The 18981-nt window shown below is 42.6% G+C and overlaps 1 protein-coding gene across 3 annotated transcripts in view; it reads right to left on the bottom strand.

The window, feature by feature from the left end:
• Nucleotides 1-1411: 1411 nt before the first annotated feature.
• Nucleotides 1412-18981, bottom strand: part of WDFY2 (WD repeat and FYVE domain containing 2) — a 206353-nt gene continuing 188783 nt past the window's right edge. The window contains exons 8-13 of one of the 3 annotated variants that reach the window (XR_006679435.1): nucleotides 16728-16833; nucleotides 10024-10125; nucleotides 8692-8822; nucleotides 4126-4234; nucleotides 2384-2621; nucleotides 1412-2055 (exon numbers count right to left, since the gene is read on the bottom strand). Coding sequence is in view for 2 of the 3 variants with exons in the window: in XM_004704266.2 (XP_004704323.1) it covers nucleotides 2592-2621; nucleotides 4126-4234; nucleotides 8692-8822; nucleotides 10024-10125; nucleotides 16728-16833 (478 nt within the window). In the remaining variant the exon portion in view is untranslated. Of the gene's footprint in view, nucleotides 2622-4125; nucleotides 4235-8691; nucleotides 8823-10023; nucleotides 10126-16727; nucleotides 16834-18981 lie in introns of all 3 variants that reach the window. The other 2 variants (XM_004704266.2, XM_045283770.1) reach the window with 2 other exon arrangements.

Consider the following 18981-nt stretch of genomic DNA (forward strand, 5'->3'; position numbering starts at 1 on the left):
GCATGAACACCAGATGAGGAGAAAAAGGCAAGGCAATGGCAATGTTGACCTATCTCCAGTTTCTGAGCGTGGCTCTGATCACCAAAGAGAATTCAACTGGCCTGGCTCTGTGGACTGGGGCACAGCCATGGCTAGAGCCAAGTGCAAAGTCACAGACTAGAGTAGCCATGATGTACACATAGGATTCAATGGACCACAGACTAAAGTATAACCATAGAGCATACCTGGCATCCAATGGATCATAGACTAATCATGGTATACACATGGGATCCAATGACTAGAGTAACTATAGTGTGTATGTGGAATCTAGTGGGTCATCGATTAGAATGAGCTAGGTATACACAATGGGGCAACCAGTTTCTGGGGTTAGGCCTGAGTCTTCCGGAATCATGCAAGGCTTGCCAGGAGCTTGATCTCCTGCCTCTCTAACGCTGCCTTTCCCTGTCTGTATAAAGGCCAGGCACCAAAGCTTTGGAATAGAAACCATCAATTCATTATTGTTTCTCATTTCTAATGCATAGTCCCTCTACTGTGCATAACTTAGTGACTGCAGATCTTGGGAATAGCTATAAAATAAACTATAAAATACTTGAAAATCTTAAATTTTATTCATTTTTTAAAGCTTTCTCACAGAAACCAGGCAGAAAGGACTTAAGGTCATTACAACAGTTTTTACTGATGGCAACCACAGGCAGTGAGGGGTAATATGGTCATCACTCGTGTGATGTGTGTGTGTGGGGGGTGTGCACGCGAGCATGCACGTGCACATCCTTAGAGTCAGGATTACATGGCTACTCAGGACACACTCAAGCAGGCTGTGTGTAACAGTCCTGATTCCCCGTGCTAGAGGAGCAGAATCACCGCTCAGAGAGCACACCATCATGTTAGAGGTGGTATGAAATATGGCTTGTAGTACTTCCCCTGGTTAAAACGAAAAATATTTACTGATCATGAAGATGTAAATGGATTTCCAGGGAAAGGGAAGGGAGAAGGCTTCAATGTCTACTACCAAAATGCTGTCATATCAGAAATGAATCAGTCACCACGGAGGCAGGGATAGGTCAAATAATTGGCCTGTTTACTTCCTCGGCTTTGTTCAGCCTGGGGATTCTCTAGAGCAGCAGTTCTCAACTTGTGGGTCCTGACCCCTTTGGGGGTTGAACGGCCCTTTCACAGGGGTCGCCCAATTCATAACAGTAGCAATGACAGTGATGAAGTAGCAACGAAAATTATGTTATGGTTGGGGGTCCCCACCACATGAGGAACTGTATGGCAGGGTCGCGGCATGAGGAAGGTTGAGAACCGCTGCCCTAGAGACTCGGTGATCCTCCCTGACTCTCATGACCGGTGAGGACTGGATGAGGTGGTCCACGTAAAGTGCTTAGAAAATGGTAGGCACATGATCCACGTGTGCTGTTCACTGCTGCTTAATTTTATTTTCGCAGGTGAAAATAAAGTGTAGTTTTTAAAATAAGAGTTTCAAAATCCTGAGTTAATCATTACAACAGGAATATCTTACTTTATTAAGCTCAACTGAATTCCCTCAAAAACAAAGTGTTCTTCAGGCTCATTTTTAAAGAGAAAGAACATACAAATGGTGAGGGATAGAGCAGGACAATCATCTTATAGTAACGAACACCTTCAAGTTCAGAGTTAATATCATATGCAGAAGCACGGCTGAGAGATACCGGGCCTTGATGTATGTGGATCTTTTTGTTGCTGCTGCAGTTCAGGTTAAATATTATGGGGGAGAGAGAGCTGTGCAAATAAACTAAGACATAAAAGGCCCCAGGGGTTCCAGCTGAGTTCTAATTGATCCAGGCACTGAGGGCTGAAACTTTGCGTTGTAACCATCGGACCGGTGTGAAGACGATGGTGGGGAGCAGCTTCCTCCCGCATTTCTAGTGTGGGAGAGACAAAGAACACTGAGGCAGGATGCAGGGCCGTTTCTATTGGGTCAGAGCCCGGTGGATCTGCCATGACACACAGACCATTCTTCAGGTGCATCACGGAGGCAGTTGGGAAGTCACTCAGATGGCTTTCCAGATCTTGCCACTGAAGAGGATATGAAAGCAGAGTCATGGCAAATCAGCAGTGAAGTACAGAGACGCTGGTGAACAGCAGACGATGGTTAGAGGAAATGCAGCGAGATGAGAAGAAACAGATGCCGACCACATGATACATGGAGATACGTGAAGAGAACACAGGAACTACGTTATAATGACCACTAACACCTTCAACAGATACTTCCCTGACACACGGAGCAACAAGTAAAATGAAGTCTTGAAAAAATACAAAAATAAAACACCCACACAGGTTTTTCATTATACGCAAAACTACGTAGCACAGCCAGACTGTATAAACCATTTGTTTAAAAAAATACCTTCTTTGATAGTGTATGAGTAAGTTGCAAGAGTTCAGTCACTAGTTCACCACCACACATGAGTTTACATACAGAAAGTTCATCTAGATTCTGCAGTTTTTCTTTCCACGAGTCTGCTTTCCTGTATATCTTCAGCAACAATCTGGATTATTAGCACGACCGTTTCTTTAGTAAAGACTTTTCTTTCTGATCTCAGGAGGCATCATCATCAAGACACTACTGGGGTCATATCCCACAACTGTGAAAATAAAATGAAGATAGGTGAGGAATTCAATACGAATTGCGCTAAGGATAAAGAGCACTCAAACTGATTTCTTTAAGTATATGTTTTCATTAAAAATCAACTAAATGCTGTGCTCAGATAATTTTTAATTCTATATCATAAAATATTTTTCTATCAAAAAGTTCAACATAAAGATCAAAAAACCTGACCATGGCAGTTAGAAATTTTGATCCGGCTAAAAGTCAACTGCTGGAAAGCAATCAATGAAAATCCTATGGCTTATAACACTTTTCTGGGCCACACACGATCAGGATGGCGTGGGGCTGGGCAGCATTGCATTCCATTGTGTGCAGGGTCACTGTGAGTTGGGGCTGATGGAGCAACAGCAACAAACAGCAATGGAGAATGGCTGAAGAGGGAAGAGGAACTAACAAAGGCTGAGCACCAAATGGTCCCCGGCAGGTGGTAACCTTTCCACATCTTACCTCATTTAATCTTCCAAACACTCTGACAAACAAAGGAACCCAGGCTCAGAGTTCACTTTGTTGTTAGGGGCTGTGCAGTTAGTTCACTTCATAGGGGCCCTGTGACCAACAGGATGAAACACTGTCCACGCCTGAGCTATCCTCTCAATTGCTGCTCTGGGTGAGCCCACTGCTGCACCCGTCATATCAAGCCATGTCATTGAGGGGCTTCCTGATTTTTTGCTGGCCCTCTGGCTTCTTAGAAGTGAGGCTAGCAGGACTTTGTCTCATGGACTTTGGACATTTTATCAGGAGCCGCCAATCCTTGGAGTTTACCTTAAGCTTCTTCAAAGTCACAAAGGTCTAGTTGATTCCAAAGGGGGTTGTTGTTTAAACCACTGCACTTATTGTTGCCTCCAAAAAGGAGACCTGTGTGGTCTGAGCGAGGATGTGTCTCGGGAAGTGGCACAGGTGTGGTCTTTTCTATCTGAGCCACTGCTGTGGTGCTGATCCTGTGGTCTACCACACTCCTCAGAGAGGCCCTGGATTCAGGCTTTTGAATTAATTGATCTCAGTGGGAAAAGATCTTGTTTATTTCTGTTGGTTGATTCACATCTCTTCAGTCAATGCTCGGCTCAAATCGTACCTTCTTCGCGAAGCCTCTCTAGCAGCCCTATCTTTCCTCCTTGCTGAGCTCTTAAAATCACTCTTGTCTGTGTGACTCTTTGGGTAGGTACCCAGGAGGCCTGGATAATCTCTCTCTTTGAGGGTATGAGGGGCTTCAAAATGTCTATGGAAAAATGGAATTAAAAGATCATTTAATTATCCAGCAACTTTTTGAAGCCTCCTTGTACATCCCAAATAGTTAGCTGCACCTTGCAGGCAGGAGCCATGCCATTTTTTTGTGGCCAGCCAAGTGCTTGGTATGGGCCTTGTCTGCAATGAGCTCTCACACACTGCTCCCTGGCACGGAGAACAATACCTCAGAAGGGCACTCCTGAGTATTCGCATAAAGACAAAAATGAGAAGCTTCAAAAATAAAGCGCATGTCCTACCTTAATAACCTTGTCAGTTCCAGAGGTCAGTAACCACCCTCTGGTTGCATCAAAATGCACGTGGACAATGTTATGTTTACTGTCATGGAAAGTAGCCGTGGGTGCACGTCTGCAAGGAGAAAAGCAGAGGAGACGGTTTCCAAGGGTGACAGGCAAGGGCACAGGGAGGAAGGAGGCTGAGGGGACATTACACTCTAATTTTTGTCCTATTACTAAAATCGCTTAACAGACCTACTGTTATATCTTAGAGACCTGCTTTGTGGATTAAAAAGAAGAAAAGGTGAAACAAACAAACAAACAAACAAAACCCACTCTTATAGTCTCTAAAATGGAAAAAATTTCCAAAAGACCTTCTGGAAGTCCATAAAGTCCCAAAGAAAAGATATCTACCTATGTTTTTTTTAACAAACCTTCACAACAACAAACCATGCTTTTATTAAGTCTGATCACAGAAAGACTCAGCAGTAAAGCATGCTACCTTGGCTTGCATGGTAAAGTCAAAACAAAAGACCCAGCTGAAACGCCGGACAGATCAGAACTGTCCTTCTGCCCTAAGGCCCCTCTGGCCTCTCTCTTCTCACTGGTATAACGGCAGGTTTAGGGTTTCTGCAGTACCTCAATGTTTTAATGAATCAAATATAAACATTATTTGTTTTGTAGTTTATAATTGCTGCTTTTTTTTTTTTTTTTTTAAACTACTGGGCTTTACAAGCTGCCTAGGGGCAAGCACTCCAGAGACGATGCAAACCCTCCCACAGAGGAGAGACTAGAAGCAGCGGGCCAGGGGATACGAAAGGCTCACTGCTTTCTAATCATATTTCCAGTGTCCAGTCTTCAGGGGGTGCTCTGAAGACAGCGATTTCCTCCTTTTCCCCCACAGCGAAATCTGTAGAACAGATCTATAGTGCACTAAAGATGCTACTTTATCATTTTTAGAATTAAAGACATATGCTTACTTTGGAAGTCACCTCAACTCTCTGGGTCTATCTTTACTTATAAAATGAAGCATTAATCTAGAAAATATCTAAGGTCTGTCTCAGCTCTTTTAATTCAGTGAGAGAAGAACTCTCTTAATATCCTCATTATGTATAATGAGTGGAAAATAATCAAATGAATGTAAAACTTACTTCTTAAAAAAAGGATCTCAATTTATATTTGTTATAGGAGAAGAGGAGGCTTTCTCCTCCTGTAAAGTTACTGTCTCAGAAACCCACAGGGGCAGTTCTACCTGGTCCTGCAGGGTCACTAGGAGCTGGAAGCAACTCGATGACAGTTAGTATGGTTGCTATACATAAATATGAATGAAAGAATATAAACTAGGACTTCTTCTTGGTTCGAACCTTGTGTTAAGGTGGGGTCTTAAAGATGCCACCAAAAAAAAACAAGGATTGCTTGGCTTCCACCTTGTGGTAACCAGAAACCAAACTTACTGCTATGAAATCGATTCTGATTCATAGCAACCCTGTAGGGCAGAGTGGAACTGCCCCGTGGGCTCCTGAGACTGCACCTCTTCATGGGATAGAAAGGCTCATCTTTCTCTTTAGTGGCTGGTGCTTTCAAACTGCTGACCTGGTGGTTAGCAGCCCTATACATAGCCCACCATACTACCAGGACTCCTCCTTGAACTAAGTTGGAGTCTTACAATTGCTTTCAAGGAAATAAAGGACGTGGCTTGATTCACACCCTCTACTAAGGCCAGATCTTTTTTTAAAACATAAATCACGTTAATAGGGACTCTTACAGCTCTCATAATAATCCATACACCAATTATATCAAACACATTTGTACATTTGTTGCCATCATCATTTTCAAAACATTGTCTTTCTACTTGAGCCCTTGGTATCAGCTCCTCTTTTTTCCCTCCCTCCCCCACTCTCCTACCCTCGTGGGAAACCTTGATAAATAATAAATTATTATTATTATTATTTTCATATCTTACACCGCCCACTGTCTCCCTTCACCTACGTTTCTGTTGTTCATTCTCGGAGTAGGGTGGTATTTATACATCAATCACTGTGATCGGTTTCCCCTTTCTCCCCCTTCCCCTCTACTCATGGTATCACTACTCCCAAGATTGTCCCTGAGGGTTTAATTGTCCTGGATTCCATGTGTTGAGAGCTCTTATCTGTACCAGTGTACATGCTCTGGTCTAACTGGATTTGTGAGGTAGACCTGAGGTCATGACAGTGGCAGTGGGGGAGGGTGCTGGAAGTATTTAAGAACTAGAGGAATGTTGTGTGTTTTGTAGGTGCTATACTGCACCCTGACTGGTTCGTCCCTTCCTTGTGATCCTTCTAGGAGGGGATGCCCAACTGTCTACAGATGGGCTTTGGGTCTCCACTCCCACCCCATTTGTTCACATGAGTATGATTGTTTTGGGTCTTCTGATGCCTAATACCTGATCCTGTTCTACACCTCATGATCATATAGGTTGGTGTGCTTCTTCCATGTGGGCTTTGTTGCTTCCCTGTTAGATGGCCCCTAACTACAAGCCTTTAAGACCCCAGATGCTATATCTACTAATAGCCTGGCACCATCAGCTTTCTTCACCATATTTGCTTGTGCACCCATTTTGACTTCAGTGATCGTGTCAGGAAGGTGAGCATCACAGAATGCCAGGTTATTAGAACAAAGTGTTCTTGTGTTGTAGGAGGATTTGAGTAGAGGCCCAATGTCCACCTGCTATAAGGCCAGATCTTCAGGCTACCCAATTCCTATCCTTTAGTAGAGAATGCCCTCCAAAATGGGACTATAGCCAGAGGTGTATAAAGTCCAGAATTATAATATATCATATGAGGAATTATGGCTTGAAGAGTTACATTAATTGACTCAGGATATCTTTAAAAAGTTGCAGGAAAGTAGAAACACATTAAAAGTGCATCAGAGGAGGTGCACAAGGAAAGGAAATTCTTGGTAAATTACAAAGAATGCTCTTGCTTTCCTTGGACATATAATGGTACCACTATACAGTTCTAACACACATCACCGCACCCAGAAAGCCAGACCTTTATTTCATGACCGAGCTTTGGCGAAAGCAAAGATTTGTTGTAACTTTTAGGCATTTTTAGTTTCCGGCTCTGGACCTGCATTTGGCTCATCTCTGCCTATCTTTGGATTTTGGACTGAACAGCACCCACCACCACCCTCCCACTCCCACGTAAGACATTTCCTCAAAGTTTGTTGAGTTTCTGTGGTATGTCACAGCGAATTGCACAACCCTGGGAAGTGAGGGGACTCTACTCAAGGGAGAAGGGTGGGGAGGGGTGGCTAGGAGAAAATAGAGCAGAAAAGCCTCTTGAGAGAGTTGGGCTTTGGGTGCACTGTTCATCTCCAGTTCCCTGAGAGTAGTCTGGTTTAATTCTGTTAGACGAAATGATCACCACAATTCCCATTTATGCTTAAAATGGTCTTATTATCAACAGAGTGGGGGGGTGGCTGTGAATGGAAGAGTAGGAAGAAAGGAGGATGTTTCTTGTAACCACCCACTTGATGCCATACAACACTGAGATGCGGTTGAGCCAAATCCACAGAACACTCCACAGGAATGAGATGGGAGCCTTCCTGGAAAGCTACACTTAGGGAGGGAGCCTCGAGATTTCAGAGGAGGCATTTAGACGTCTGTTGGCAGACAAATGGGGAAGAGCAACTTCCCACAAGGCAGGCTGCTCTACAACAAATACAGGCAACCCAAGGGGAGAGGAAGCCCGGCACTGCGCTCCTGGCGAGACAATTTTGAATTAGGGTCTATCCGAGCCTCCGAAAACCACACCACTACCATGATCTTAAATTCTGTCCTTTCGGGGAACATGGCATTCCTCATAGGCTACACTAGAAGGACTTGACAAGGAAACCCCACTGAAGGAACTGACCTTGACCTCAAAATTCCCTGTAGTCCTTGGACTTAAGGCTGAAATTTCCTGGTGTGAGAAGAAACAAATGGTGGCCATGCCAAGGCTGAGAAATTGGTGGTCGTTCGACCGTGGTTAGGATCCCTAGCTTTGTGGGCATTCATTGAAAGGTGGCCCACAGCCACCAACTATTCATTCTTTTAATGCCCTCCTTGCCTTAATATGACCTGTATTAATCTGATAGGCAAGTTTCTACCTTTGTAAATGAATGGTAGTAGAACACTTCCCTAGCATCCACCTCCCTGGTCAATGTAAACAAGGCTCCATCATTTAAGAATCCAACTCTGGGGACTAACTTAATTATTTAACTCTTGGGAAGACACCAGCTTGGGCCAGAAAGTGAACCTGGGCCCTGCCCTTGTGGGCAATTCCTAAGTAAATAGGCAGACAAAAGAGTTGGTGACAAGACCCTCGTAGCCTGTGTAGTAGTCACTTTGGGGATTGAGGAGCACACAAACAGAACTTCTTTGAGCATCTCCTCCGTATCTCACAAGACAGCACAAATCCTGTGGTAGAAAAGAAGGGCTCTTACCCTTGCATGGTCTAGATTCTAAACCTGCACGCAGTAAGGCAGTATTAGCCATGCTGCCGCACTGAGGGCAGCTCTCAAATTAGAGCCTTCTTGGCCTTGAGAATTCTGCCGACTGCTGACACTTACTCTTCATCCGTGATGGACTCGTGGCAGCTGTCACAGACCCGCACTTCAAACTCGAAGCCCATCAAGGGGATGGAGGAGCGCTTGGAGCTGCATTTGCCACAGACGGCTTTTCCGCACTTGCGGCAGTGGTGCTGGAGGAGGACAAGAAGGCAGGTGTTCATTATGGCTCCTGAGTTTCACCCTCCCTGGGTAGATTCAGGGGTGACCAACATCATTGATGTCAGAAGGCTAGACAAGGGTGGCCCAGAAAATCCGAAGGAAAACCCTTTTTCGTACTTTGTTGGTTCAGGACAAAGACTGTCGGGGAAACACATCTGACTGAGCCACATTCCTGTTCTACTCCGTTCTCCAGTGTCTGGAAAAGACGAGCCCTCCTACCCATATAGAGACTTATAGTCTCAGAACCCACGGGAGCATGTCTCCCCTGTCTGACAGGGCTGCTGTGCGTCAGCATTGATGAGAAGGCAGTGAGTTTTTATTTTATCCTCTATCTTGGGTGCGTTCCAAATGTGACTCTAGGAATTCCAGAGGAGTCACCAGTGGCCAGGCTGTCTTACAGCTATGTGCCCAGGGGCTGCCATCCCCCAAGAGTAAGCTGCTGGATGAAAAGGAACATGGATGAAAACGGAAACCAGATCCACTCTCCTGCCTATACTTATTGCATGGTCAATCTATGTGGACTAACATTTGATTTTCTTGAGGAAGGCTAATCAAACATTGGGACTCTGGTTGAGAATACGGCATTACAAATAACTAAATAACTAAAAGCAAGAGAGATGAAGTAAAAATTAATAATTAAAGATAAATAAATACCACCTATGTAATTTCGTGATTTGGTACTAATATGAGTTAAATAAGCAAGACCATTTAAATTTTAAGTGTACTTTAATAGATGGTACTAGAATGCTAAAGTAACACCTGTTCACACTAACTAAGAGCAAATCACTACAACATTCCAATCTGAATCTATTAAAAATGAGCTACAGTAGGCAACAAGCAGCCTTGGTTCATTATGGGTCAGGCATTGGGAAGCTAACCTCACAGTGAGCAGTTCAAACCCACCAGGTGTTCCAAGGGGGAAATATGAGGTTGTCTGCTCCCATAAAGACTGATAGCCTTGGAAACTCTATGTACAGTTGCTAGGAATTGGGATTAACTCAATGGCAGTAGATTACAGAAGATAAAGGGAGTGAAACTAATGTCGTCCAAACAGGACTCACAGAATTTACCCCACCATAACTCTCGCCAGGGCCTGCTACTTCGCCTAAGATCATAAGGGCAAGTTATTTCCACACTATTACATACATTTACATGCAAATTCATATCACCAACCTGTCTTAAGCCAATTTTCTTATTGTCCCACATTTGCTTGAAGTTCCAAAAGAAAGGCTGGTCACACTTTTGGCAGGAGTCACTGTCCAACCATTCAGGGGTCTTGTCAAACAAAGCAGACAGCAAGTGACAATGAGAAGCATGGCAAACACACACCAGTGACTATGCAACCATTCAAGCACTCCTTATTGACTGTCTACTCTCCACCAGCCATGGAGATGGACTAGTGGATAAACGGAATCCTCCAAGAATGGGGCTTGCAATTCGTCGGGGAAGACCAAACATGGAAATATCAGACATAGTGATTATTTAAACAAGCAATGTGTGTGAAGGCTGAGGAAGAGAAGCATGTAGTGCTATGAGAGTGCTGTACCAGGTAGCTCCAACCCCTGGTAAATGACAGTGCACCAGAGATTAGAAAGACAGCTGGGAGGATGCTTTGCAAAAGGGGCTGAGAGAGACCAGGGTGGTTAGCTTGTAGAGAAGATCAAAGGGACAGGCAGGGTCTTAACAGCCAGGTTAAAAGTTTAGGTCTTAATCTCCTACTTTCTGATCATATGCAATTGTATTTGCTTTGATAATGGACAGTTACATATAACGGCATAGGCACCCTGGTGGCACAATGGTTAAGTGCTCGAAAGGTTGGTGGTTCTTACTCACCTGGTGGCGCCACAGGAGGAAGACCTGGTGGTCTGCTCTCATAGGCTAGTTCTACTCTACCAAATGGGGTAATTTGAATTAAAGATTACTCACCAGCACCTAGCAACAGCGATACATACGATAGCACATTATGCCTACACAGAGCTATTACGTAACAACATGATGGAGCCAAAGTGATGCCTCAGGAAAGGCACTGCCCACGGTCCGTTCCTATCTGGACCCAGTTGGAGGCTGTGCTTCTTACCTCCTAAGTCATGCTAGTCTTGAATTGTTCAATATTCCTCACCCCAATCACGAACATTAGAACCCAGGACAAACAGGCTTAAGAGCCTGCTCATTTTAAGCAATTTTTCAGCAAAAAGAAAAAATAAGTTTTAACCCTATAAAATTCATCATTTGGCAAAGGGATTCATCTCTTTCCATATGAGAGGTCACAAGAACCCTAGAAAAGCTCATCCAGCCCAGAGGGGCACATAAGTGAATTCTAAGCAATAGTAGCCGCATAAGGAGCCTACTGTAAAAGACCCCAAACTATAACTTTTACTGAAAAAGTTAACTTTTTAGTAGCTCTAGTCTTGGTCTAAAGGGGCCCTGGTGGTGCTGGGAGCTGCTAACTGCAAAGTTACCAGTTCAAACCCACCAGCCACTTCTTAGAAGAAATATGAGGGAGGATGGCTGCTCCCATTTAGCTTTGGACACCATTTACAGGGTTCACTGTTTATCTTACTGAAATCAAAGAAAAGAAGCCTTATTAGTTTGCAATTTTATGCCTTTACCAGCTTAAAGACAAATTTAATATTTAAAAAGGCCTCACTTATCTATGCTGTGATTCTTCAAAATGCATATGATGTAAAAAATCAGGAATAATCAAAACAAAAAACCGATCAGGAATCTATTTTTCTCATAAATATATCAAGTATGTTTACAGACTATAATCAGATGGAATTAGTCAAAGATTTCTGGTGTCCTGAAAAATGGAATGAACCTATCTAAGTATTTCACACATTTAAAAAAAACATACCAATCTGCTTCATAGGGAATTAAGGGAACTCTATTAATTTTTAAGGGAACTATCTTTAAAATATCGGTTTATTATCATTAAAATGATCTAAATGCTAAGACCTATGTCCAAAATTATCTATGGGATCAACCCAAAGCCAATCAAAATTCTAACAGCTTTCTCTATATAAAGAGGAAACCCAACCCTCAACTTTATATTAAGGCAAGAAGCTCTGGCTAGCTAAACCAATGCTAGAACCAATCAGGAGGACTCCTACTTCCTTATTCCAATACATATTACACAGCTACAGTGATCAAAACAGTCTGATACTAGAATAATAACAGAGACCTAGATCAATGGAATAGAGTTGAGAGGCCAGAAATAAACCCACACATGAATGGTGACCTAATTTTTGACAAGGAAGCTCAGTCCAGTGGATGCGAAGAGAAGAGGCTCTTCAGTCAAAGGTGCTGGGAACATTGAATATCCACGCACGAGAAAACAAATGAAACAAATAGAATTCTTGTCTCACATCATACACAAAACAAATTCAAAACGGATTAAGGACCTAAATGCGCAGATTAAAACCATAAAATTCATAGAACAAGCCAGGGCAATGCTGCCAGGTCTAGTTTTCAGTAGAGGATTATCTAATAAAATAATAAAAGCACAACGAGGAAAAGACAAAATAAATAAACGGGGCCTCATAAAACTGCAAAACTTTGGTTCATCAAAAGGCTTTACTAAAAACGGTAAAACAACAGGCTACCATCTGGGAAAATATCTTCCTAAACCATATATCCAACAAAGATCTAATAACTAAAATATATGTAAAACCTAACAACAGAAAGACAAACAGCCCAATCATACAATGGGCAAAGGTTTTGAATAGACATTTCACCAAAGGCAGGCACATGGAAAAATGCTCAGCATCATGAGTCATAAGAGATGCAAATCAAAACCACAATGAGATATCACTGTACTCTTACTAGGATGGTTAACATAGAAACAACAGTATAACGAATATGGGTGAGGGTAAGGATACACTGGAACCTTTTTCTATTTCGGATGGGAATGCAAACATCTTTTAGGTCAAATTTAATGCACACGCGTGCGTGCATACACACACACACACACACACACACCATGTCTTCATCAAGGATGCATGCATGTTTAGGGGTTTCTATGAGGAGAGACTGAATTATGAACGTGAACCCTGCTTGCAATCTACCGTCAATATTTACTTCTGTTTCTCCTTTGCCTAAAGAGCCCAGGATGCTCCTGGGCACAGCACATACAGTCCCTGTCCGTCCTTCAGCACTATCCTCCTCTGCAAACCCTTCCCTGAGATCTTAACTAACTGTGGTAGCCTACGCCCTTCCTAAGTACACAGCACTACTACTTACATCAGCGGTAAGTGACTGAATAGTTCATAGCATCTAGTCACAGTCCGGTAGCATAATGGGTTAAACATTGGGCTTCTACTTGCAAGGTCAGCAGTTTGAAACCATCAGCCACTCTACAGGAGAAAAATACATCTTTTTCCTCCCATGAGGAAAACCCACAGGGGCCCTATTGGGTACCTATAAGTAGCAAGTGACTAAATGTAGTGATTATCTTTTCTGTCGGCAGTGCAAGGTGCAGGTGGCTTCACATACATGTCAGACTTCCCACAGAGATCAAAGCACAGTGCTAGGCCTAACTATGAAGGAACTCCACTGATACAGATTTTTTGTTGTTGAAAAATCACTCATGTGATTTGTTTATAAAATTTGACACAGGTGACAGGGAGGGTAAAGGGAGAATGGGTAGGAAAGAGGGAACTGATTACATGGAACTGTGTGTGACCTCCTCCCTGGGGGACAGACAACCGAAAAGTGGGTGGGGGGAGACGTCGGACAGGACAAGATATGACAAAATACCCATTTATAAACTATCAAGGGCTCATGAGGGAGGGGGGAGCGGGGAGGGAGGGGAAAAATGAGGACCTATTGTCGGGGGTTTAAATGGAGAGAAAATGTTTTGAGAAACGATGTACAAATGGGCTTTACACAATTGATGTGTGTATGGATTGGGATAACAGTTGTATGAGCCCCTAATAAAATGTTAAAAAAAAAAAAGTTGTAAACCATAAAAAAAAAAAAAATTGACACAGGTGAAAAGTTACAGAACTATTCTCCTTGTGTATTTAAAGCTTTACGATAATTTAATATCCCTCAACAAGTATTCAATACCCACGCACCAGCAAGTCAAGATGCACAGTTGAAGCAAAAGGGCTCTAAGGGTTCCCCAATAACCGTCTAGTATATAGGTTGTCCCCAAACTTATTAGGCCTACCAGCTCTTTTTCAGAAAACATAACAACAAAATCACAAAAAACGAAAAATAACTACTCGGTGTTCCCTTGGCAATTGAAAATGTTTGTATGACAGACTGTACTAAAAATTCACTGCCACGGGGTCAATGCTGGCAGCCCCCTAATGAGCCCCTGGGAGTCCCCAGCCCATAATTGTTGGTGGGATTACAAAGCCCCATCGTTCTGCTGGTTTCGCACCGCTGACCATGCTGACTGCAGGCCTGCGCTTAGCCACTACATGAGCAGGGCTCCCATAATCCAGGATAAAATGTAGGTATCTGCTTGTGTAGCACTCCCTGGATGGTACCAGCTTCCCCTACAGGGCGGTCTGGCCCATTTTGGGAGCCACTGATCTAGTATCTCTAGAGACCACACAAGTGTCCTTCCCTGGAACTGTGTCCACGATCCAAGTGACACAAATCCAGCCAATTCCCCTCCCTTGATCTGGTCAGCTGGCCCTGGAGTAGTCAGGCCCTGCCCCCTGTGACTGCCCCTAACCCATCGTAGGGAGGACTCTGCCAGCACACAGTCCTTGGTCAACAGCCTGGCACAGAGTCCAGCTGGGACACGCTGGACCACACAGTCACAGTGTGCCTGCCTTCATGCTCTTAGTGCCACATTGTCCTTTTCAAAAGCAACATGATGCAACATCCATGTCCTAACAGTTATGATCATCTTAATTAGTTACAATTTGAACTCCCATGGATTTATGGCTTAAGCAAACAATGCTTTAATCTTTTTAGGCATGAATGACATTTGAAAGGCATTTCATTGTGGGCAGTCGCTACTCCTGTCGTGAAATGAGACTGGGGGAGGGTATCGGGAAAAAACCCTGGGAAATACCTTTTGTCTTAACTTTTAGTATTTCTTTTCTTTCTTTTTTTCCATTTTTATTGGGAGCTCTTACATCTATTATAACCATCCATAGTTCAATTAAATCAAGCATGATTGTACAATTGTTGCCACCATCATTTTCAAAACATTTTCTTTCGTCTTGCACTCTTTGATATCAGCTCCCTTTTATCCCAACCCTCCCCCACTCTACCCTCCCAGAACCCTTGTTATTATATTAATATTATTAGTTTCCTTTCTATCTATCTAATCCTTGTGCCCTGTAAAGGAACAAATGAGAGCAATACACACTGTCAAAGAGAAGGTCTGCCCAGAATAATCCCGGGGGAGTAAGAAACTGGTAAACTGGAAAGTGCTTCTCAGATGGGACATTCAGAAAACACATCAGTTGCTAAGATGCTCAGAGATGAAAAAGGTAACTTCATAAAAAAGAACACTACAATACATGTAAGTATTTGCTTAAAAAGAGAACAGCATACTCATAGAATTATATATGGAGAACTGTTTCCAAAGTCACAGAGAAGCACAAAGATAATTATTTCTATTAAATTCCAAACTAAGGATTCTTCCCTTTATTAAATAACATTCCTCACACCCTAGCTACCATTTTCCTTAGTAACTGAAAGTACACGAGTTTTCTGGTTTCCGTGGGTAGTTTAACCAAAGGGCTAATTGCCTGAAAATAAATTATTCCTTTTTCTCACTTGTACTTTTGTAGCAATTAGTATAGGCTATTTAAAGTCTAAATAGCTTCATCTATATGAAAATTATTTTTAAATATTATTAATTAGGATTCAATACATATATCATTCCATAATTCAATTACATCCAGCAGGCTTGTACAACTGTTACCACAGTCAGTTTCCAAGCATTTTTTCCCTACATGGACACCTTTTTATCACCTCCTCTTCAACCCCCCACCACACTGTCCCCCTCCCCCCAAAACCCTTATTCTACTTGCTGCCTCTATAGGTTTGTCAATCCTGGATTTCATACACCAAAAAATGGGGGAAAAACATGTAACACAACTTCAAGAGCGTGATCTCCAATGACATGACACTTCTGAAATATACCCTAATATGTACAAACAAAAACCAAACCAAAAATACACCAAATGTTGGAAACCAGATCAGGTGAAGTATGCATCTTCTGTGGGAATCTACAAAGTTTTAACTATTCAAGTCAGTTTTATGCCTCTGATCACTCTGTTTAGTAACCCCTTTCCTTGCATCCCTCAATTGTGGACAGAGGGGGTTCACTGGAGGCTTATTTCCCATGTAGTTTCACAAATGAATCTTGGGCTCCCACTGTCATTCATTGCCTTCTGCACACCTGATTCTCACAGTCTATGCTCTGATACAAATTCCTCCTTTACCTTCAGATGACCTGGTTCACAATCCTTTGATGACTAATGGTGGTGTGACTTCTTCCCTGTGGACTTACTTGGCATCTGACTTAGCTGGCTGCTTGTTTGGAGACAAGCCATTAAGACCTCAGATGCTTTCTATGTGATAACCGGGCACCATCTAATTTCTTTACCACGTTCTGCTAGAGCAAGTCTCCTGTGTTCCCTTCCTGAGGGTGTCGCATAGGTCCATGTACATCAAAATTCCTATGAAATTTCCATTACACTAATGTCACATGCCAATTTATGAAAATAAGACACTCTTTTGTAATATAACACTCTATTTGCTGACACAGCATGTCATAATTGTAGCTTACATGAAATAAGAAACAAACAATCAAATGGTGCTGAGGGGCTTTCCCACAGCACCCACATGTAGAACCCAAGCCAGCTGTGGTAGAAGGAGAGACCTCCAGCCTGTGTGGCACCCACCTCCTGCCGCTGAACATCCATATTCCAGACAACAATGCCGCCATCACAGCCACAGGAAATTAGCTGCCGCGTGTGCTGGGCATAGGAGAGGGCCTGGACTTTGTCACTGTGAAAGAAAACAGGGGGAGTAACACATCAGAAGGGCAAGAGACGGGCCCAGCGGTATAGACAGTAACCAAGTCTACCAGTGCACACTCACTGCCAGTCACTGGTGGTGTGGTTCATAGATGCATGACTTCATTTTCGATATGCTAATAAGTAGATGGAGTCCTTGGGTGGCACAAACGGTTAAACACGGGGTAACAACCAAAGTGTCCGTGGTTCCAATATACCCAGAGGTTTCTCAGAAGAAAAGCCTGGTGATCCGCTTTCAAAAGCCAGTTCTGATGGGGTGGCCATGAATCACAATAGGCTGACAGCAGCTGCGTGATATTTAATGGTAAGCAGAGTATCCGTGGTTCAAATTCCGTCAAAAGGATTCTCTACACTGAGGTGCCAGTGAGAGGCAGCCTTGCCAGTCCCTCGCGCTGACTGGAGAAACATCGACTGTTTTCCTGGCTGTAACATACTGATGGTGCTCTCCTACCCTACTGTAAACTGCTGGCACAGGTTCTTTCGACAACTGATCAAGAGCCATCATTTCATTTTTCCTTTTAAAATATGTTTCGCGAGCTTTGGAGGCCATCCTCCAAGACGCCCATGGGTCTATCTGACAGCGCGGGTGACGCTGCTTTCCAAAGAGCTCCCATGAGCGGCTTAAGTCCCCGCGTCTCTCCTTTTGGCTGCCAGAGTCAACACATAGTAGCGTAGGTTTTCTCTGGTTTTTATTCGCTACTGATTCTGTTATTTAGTTTTGCTTCTAGTTTGTCCATGGCTGACAAATTATTCCTTCTTAGTGCCTGCAGTGATGGAGAATTTTGGTTTTATGGTCTGATAATTTGGTAATTTCTAACCAAGAATCAGAGAGGGAAGAGAGTATGTGGTTTCTTGGCCTTTGATGTTTGTTAGTTGTCTGTTTTGAGCTCAAAATAATTAAGAATTTGGTGCCTTCTGGAAGAATCTTTTTGATACTGGATAGGAAAGTTTTTGTGTACGTTTCTGTGTTAACTCTCAACCTGCAGCGGAGGTTGTAAAATTGTGTCTTACCATAATTCAGGAAGCCTGGTACCTCTGGCTGTATATGAAATGCTCCCCTATTTCCAGATGGTACCAATAAATTAGATTATAACAGAATAGAATTTGTTCTGATTGCTTACCTTAAAGTAAAAATCCATAGAAAATAGATGTTGAATTCCTAATACTTTAAAAGTGCTAGACTTAAAAATAAATTCTCCTTACAGAAACTATTAACCAACACAATCACATATTAAAAATCCATATTAAAAAATCAAGGTAACTCTTTGGCAAATGAGATGAATAGATTAGGTTTTTTTAAAAGTTGTATCTGGAATCTAATTTATCAGTGTTGACAAAAGTACATTATTTTACTTAGGAATATTTCTCCTAAACTTAGAAAAGATTACTGGTCAAATCAACCAATGTTGTTGTTAACTGCTATCAAGTTAGTCTCCAAGTCATGAAGACCCGGTGCACAAAGAGCCCACATCACTGTGATTTAATAGGGTTTTTACTGGCTGACTAAAAAAAAAAATCACCAGCTCTTCTTCTTACCTCATCATAGTCTCGAAGCTCCATTAACACCTGCTGGGAATCATGACAACATTTATGCTTCCAGTGAAAGATGGGTGGTTGGCTGAGGTGCACTGGACTGGTCTCACATTTAGAGGTGAGAATTCAACCACTGAATCACCACTTACCTTAAGCAAATAATTCTCCTATATAATGTCTACATAGATCTCTATAGATATATTTTATTAGAACTCATGTTAAAATGTTTTTATATGAGGCTTCAAGAAGTTTATGGAAAAATGGAATGAAAAGATCGTAAAATATTCCCACAAACTTTTGTAATGTATTAATTTAAAGAGAATTTTTAAAAATCATTTTATTAGGGGTTCATACAACTCTTATCACAATCCATACATACATCGATTGTGTAAAGTGCATTTGCACATTCATTGCCCACATTATGCTCAAAACATTTGCTCTCCACTTAAGCCCCCGGCATTCGGTCCTCATTTTCCCCTCCTTCCCCGCTCCCCCCTCCCTCATGAACCCTTGATACTTTATAAATTGTTATTTTGTCATATCTTGCCCTGTCCAACATCTCCCTTCACCCTCTTTTCAGTTGTCC

The sequence above is a fragment of the Echinops telfairi genome, unplaced genomic scaffold (assembly GCF_000313985.2).
Source record: "Echinops telfairi isolate 266 unplaced genomic scaffold, ASM31398v2 ScPeMD7_7467;HRSCAF=8505_0, whole genome shotgun sequence".
Taxonomy (NCBI): Eukaryota; Metazoa; Chordata; class Mammalia; order Afrosoricida; family Tenrecidae; genus Echinops; species Echinops telfairi.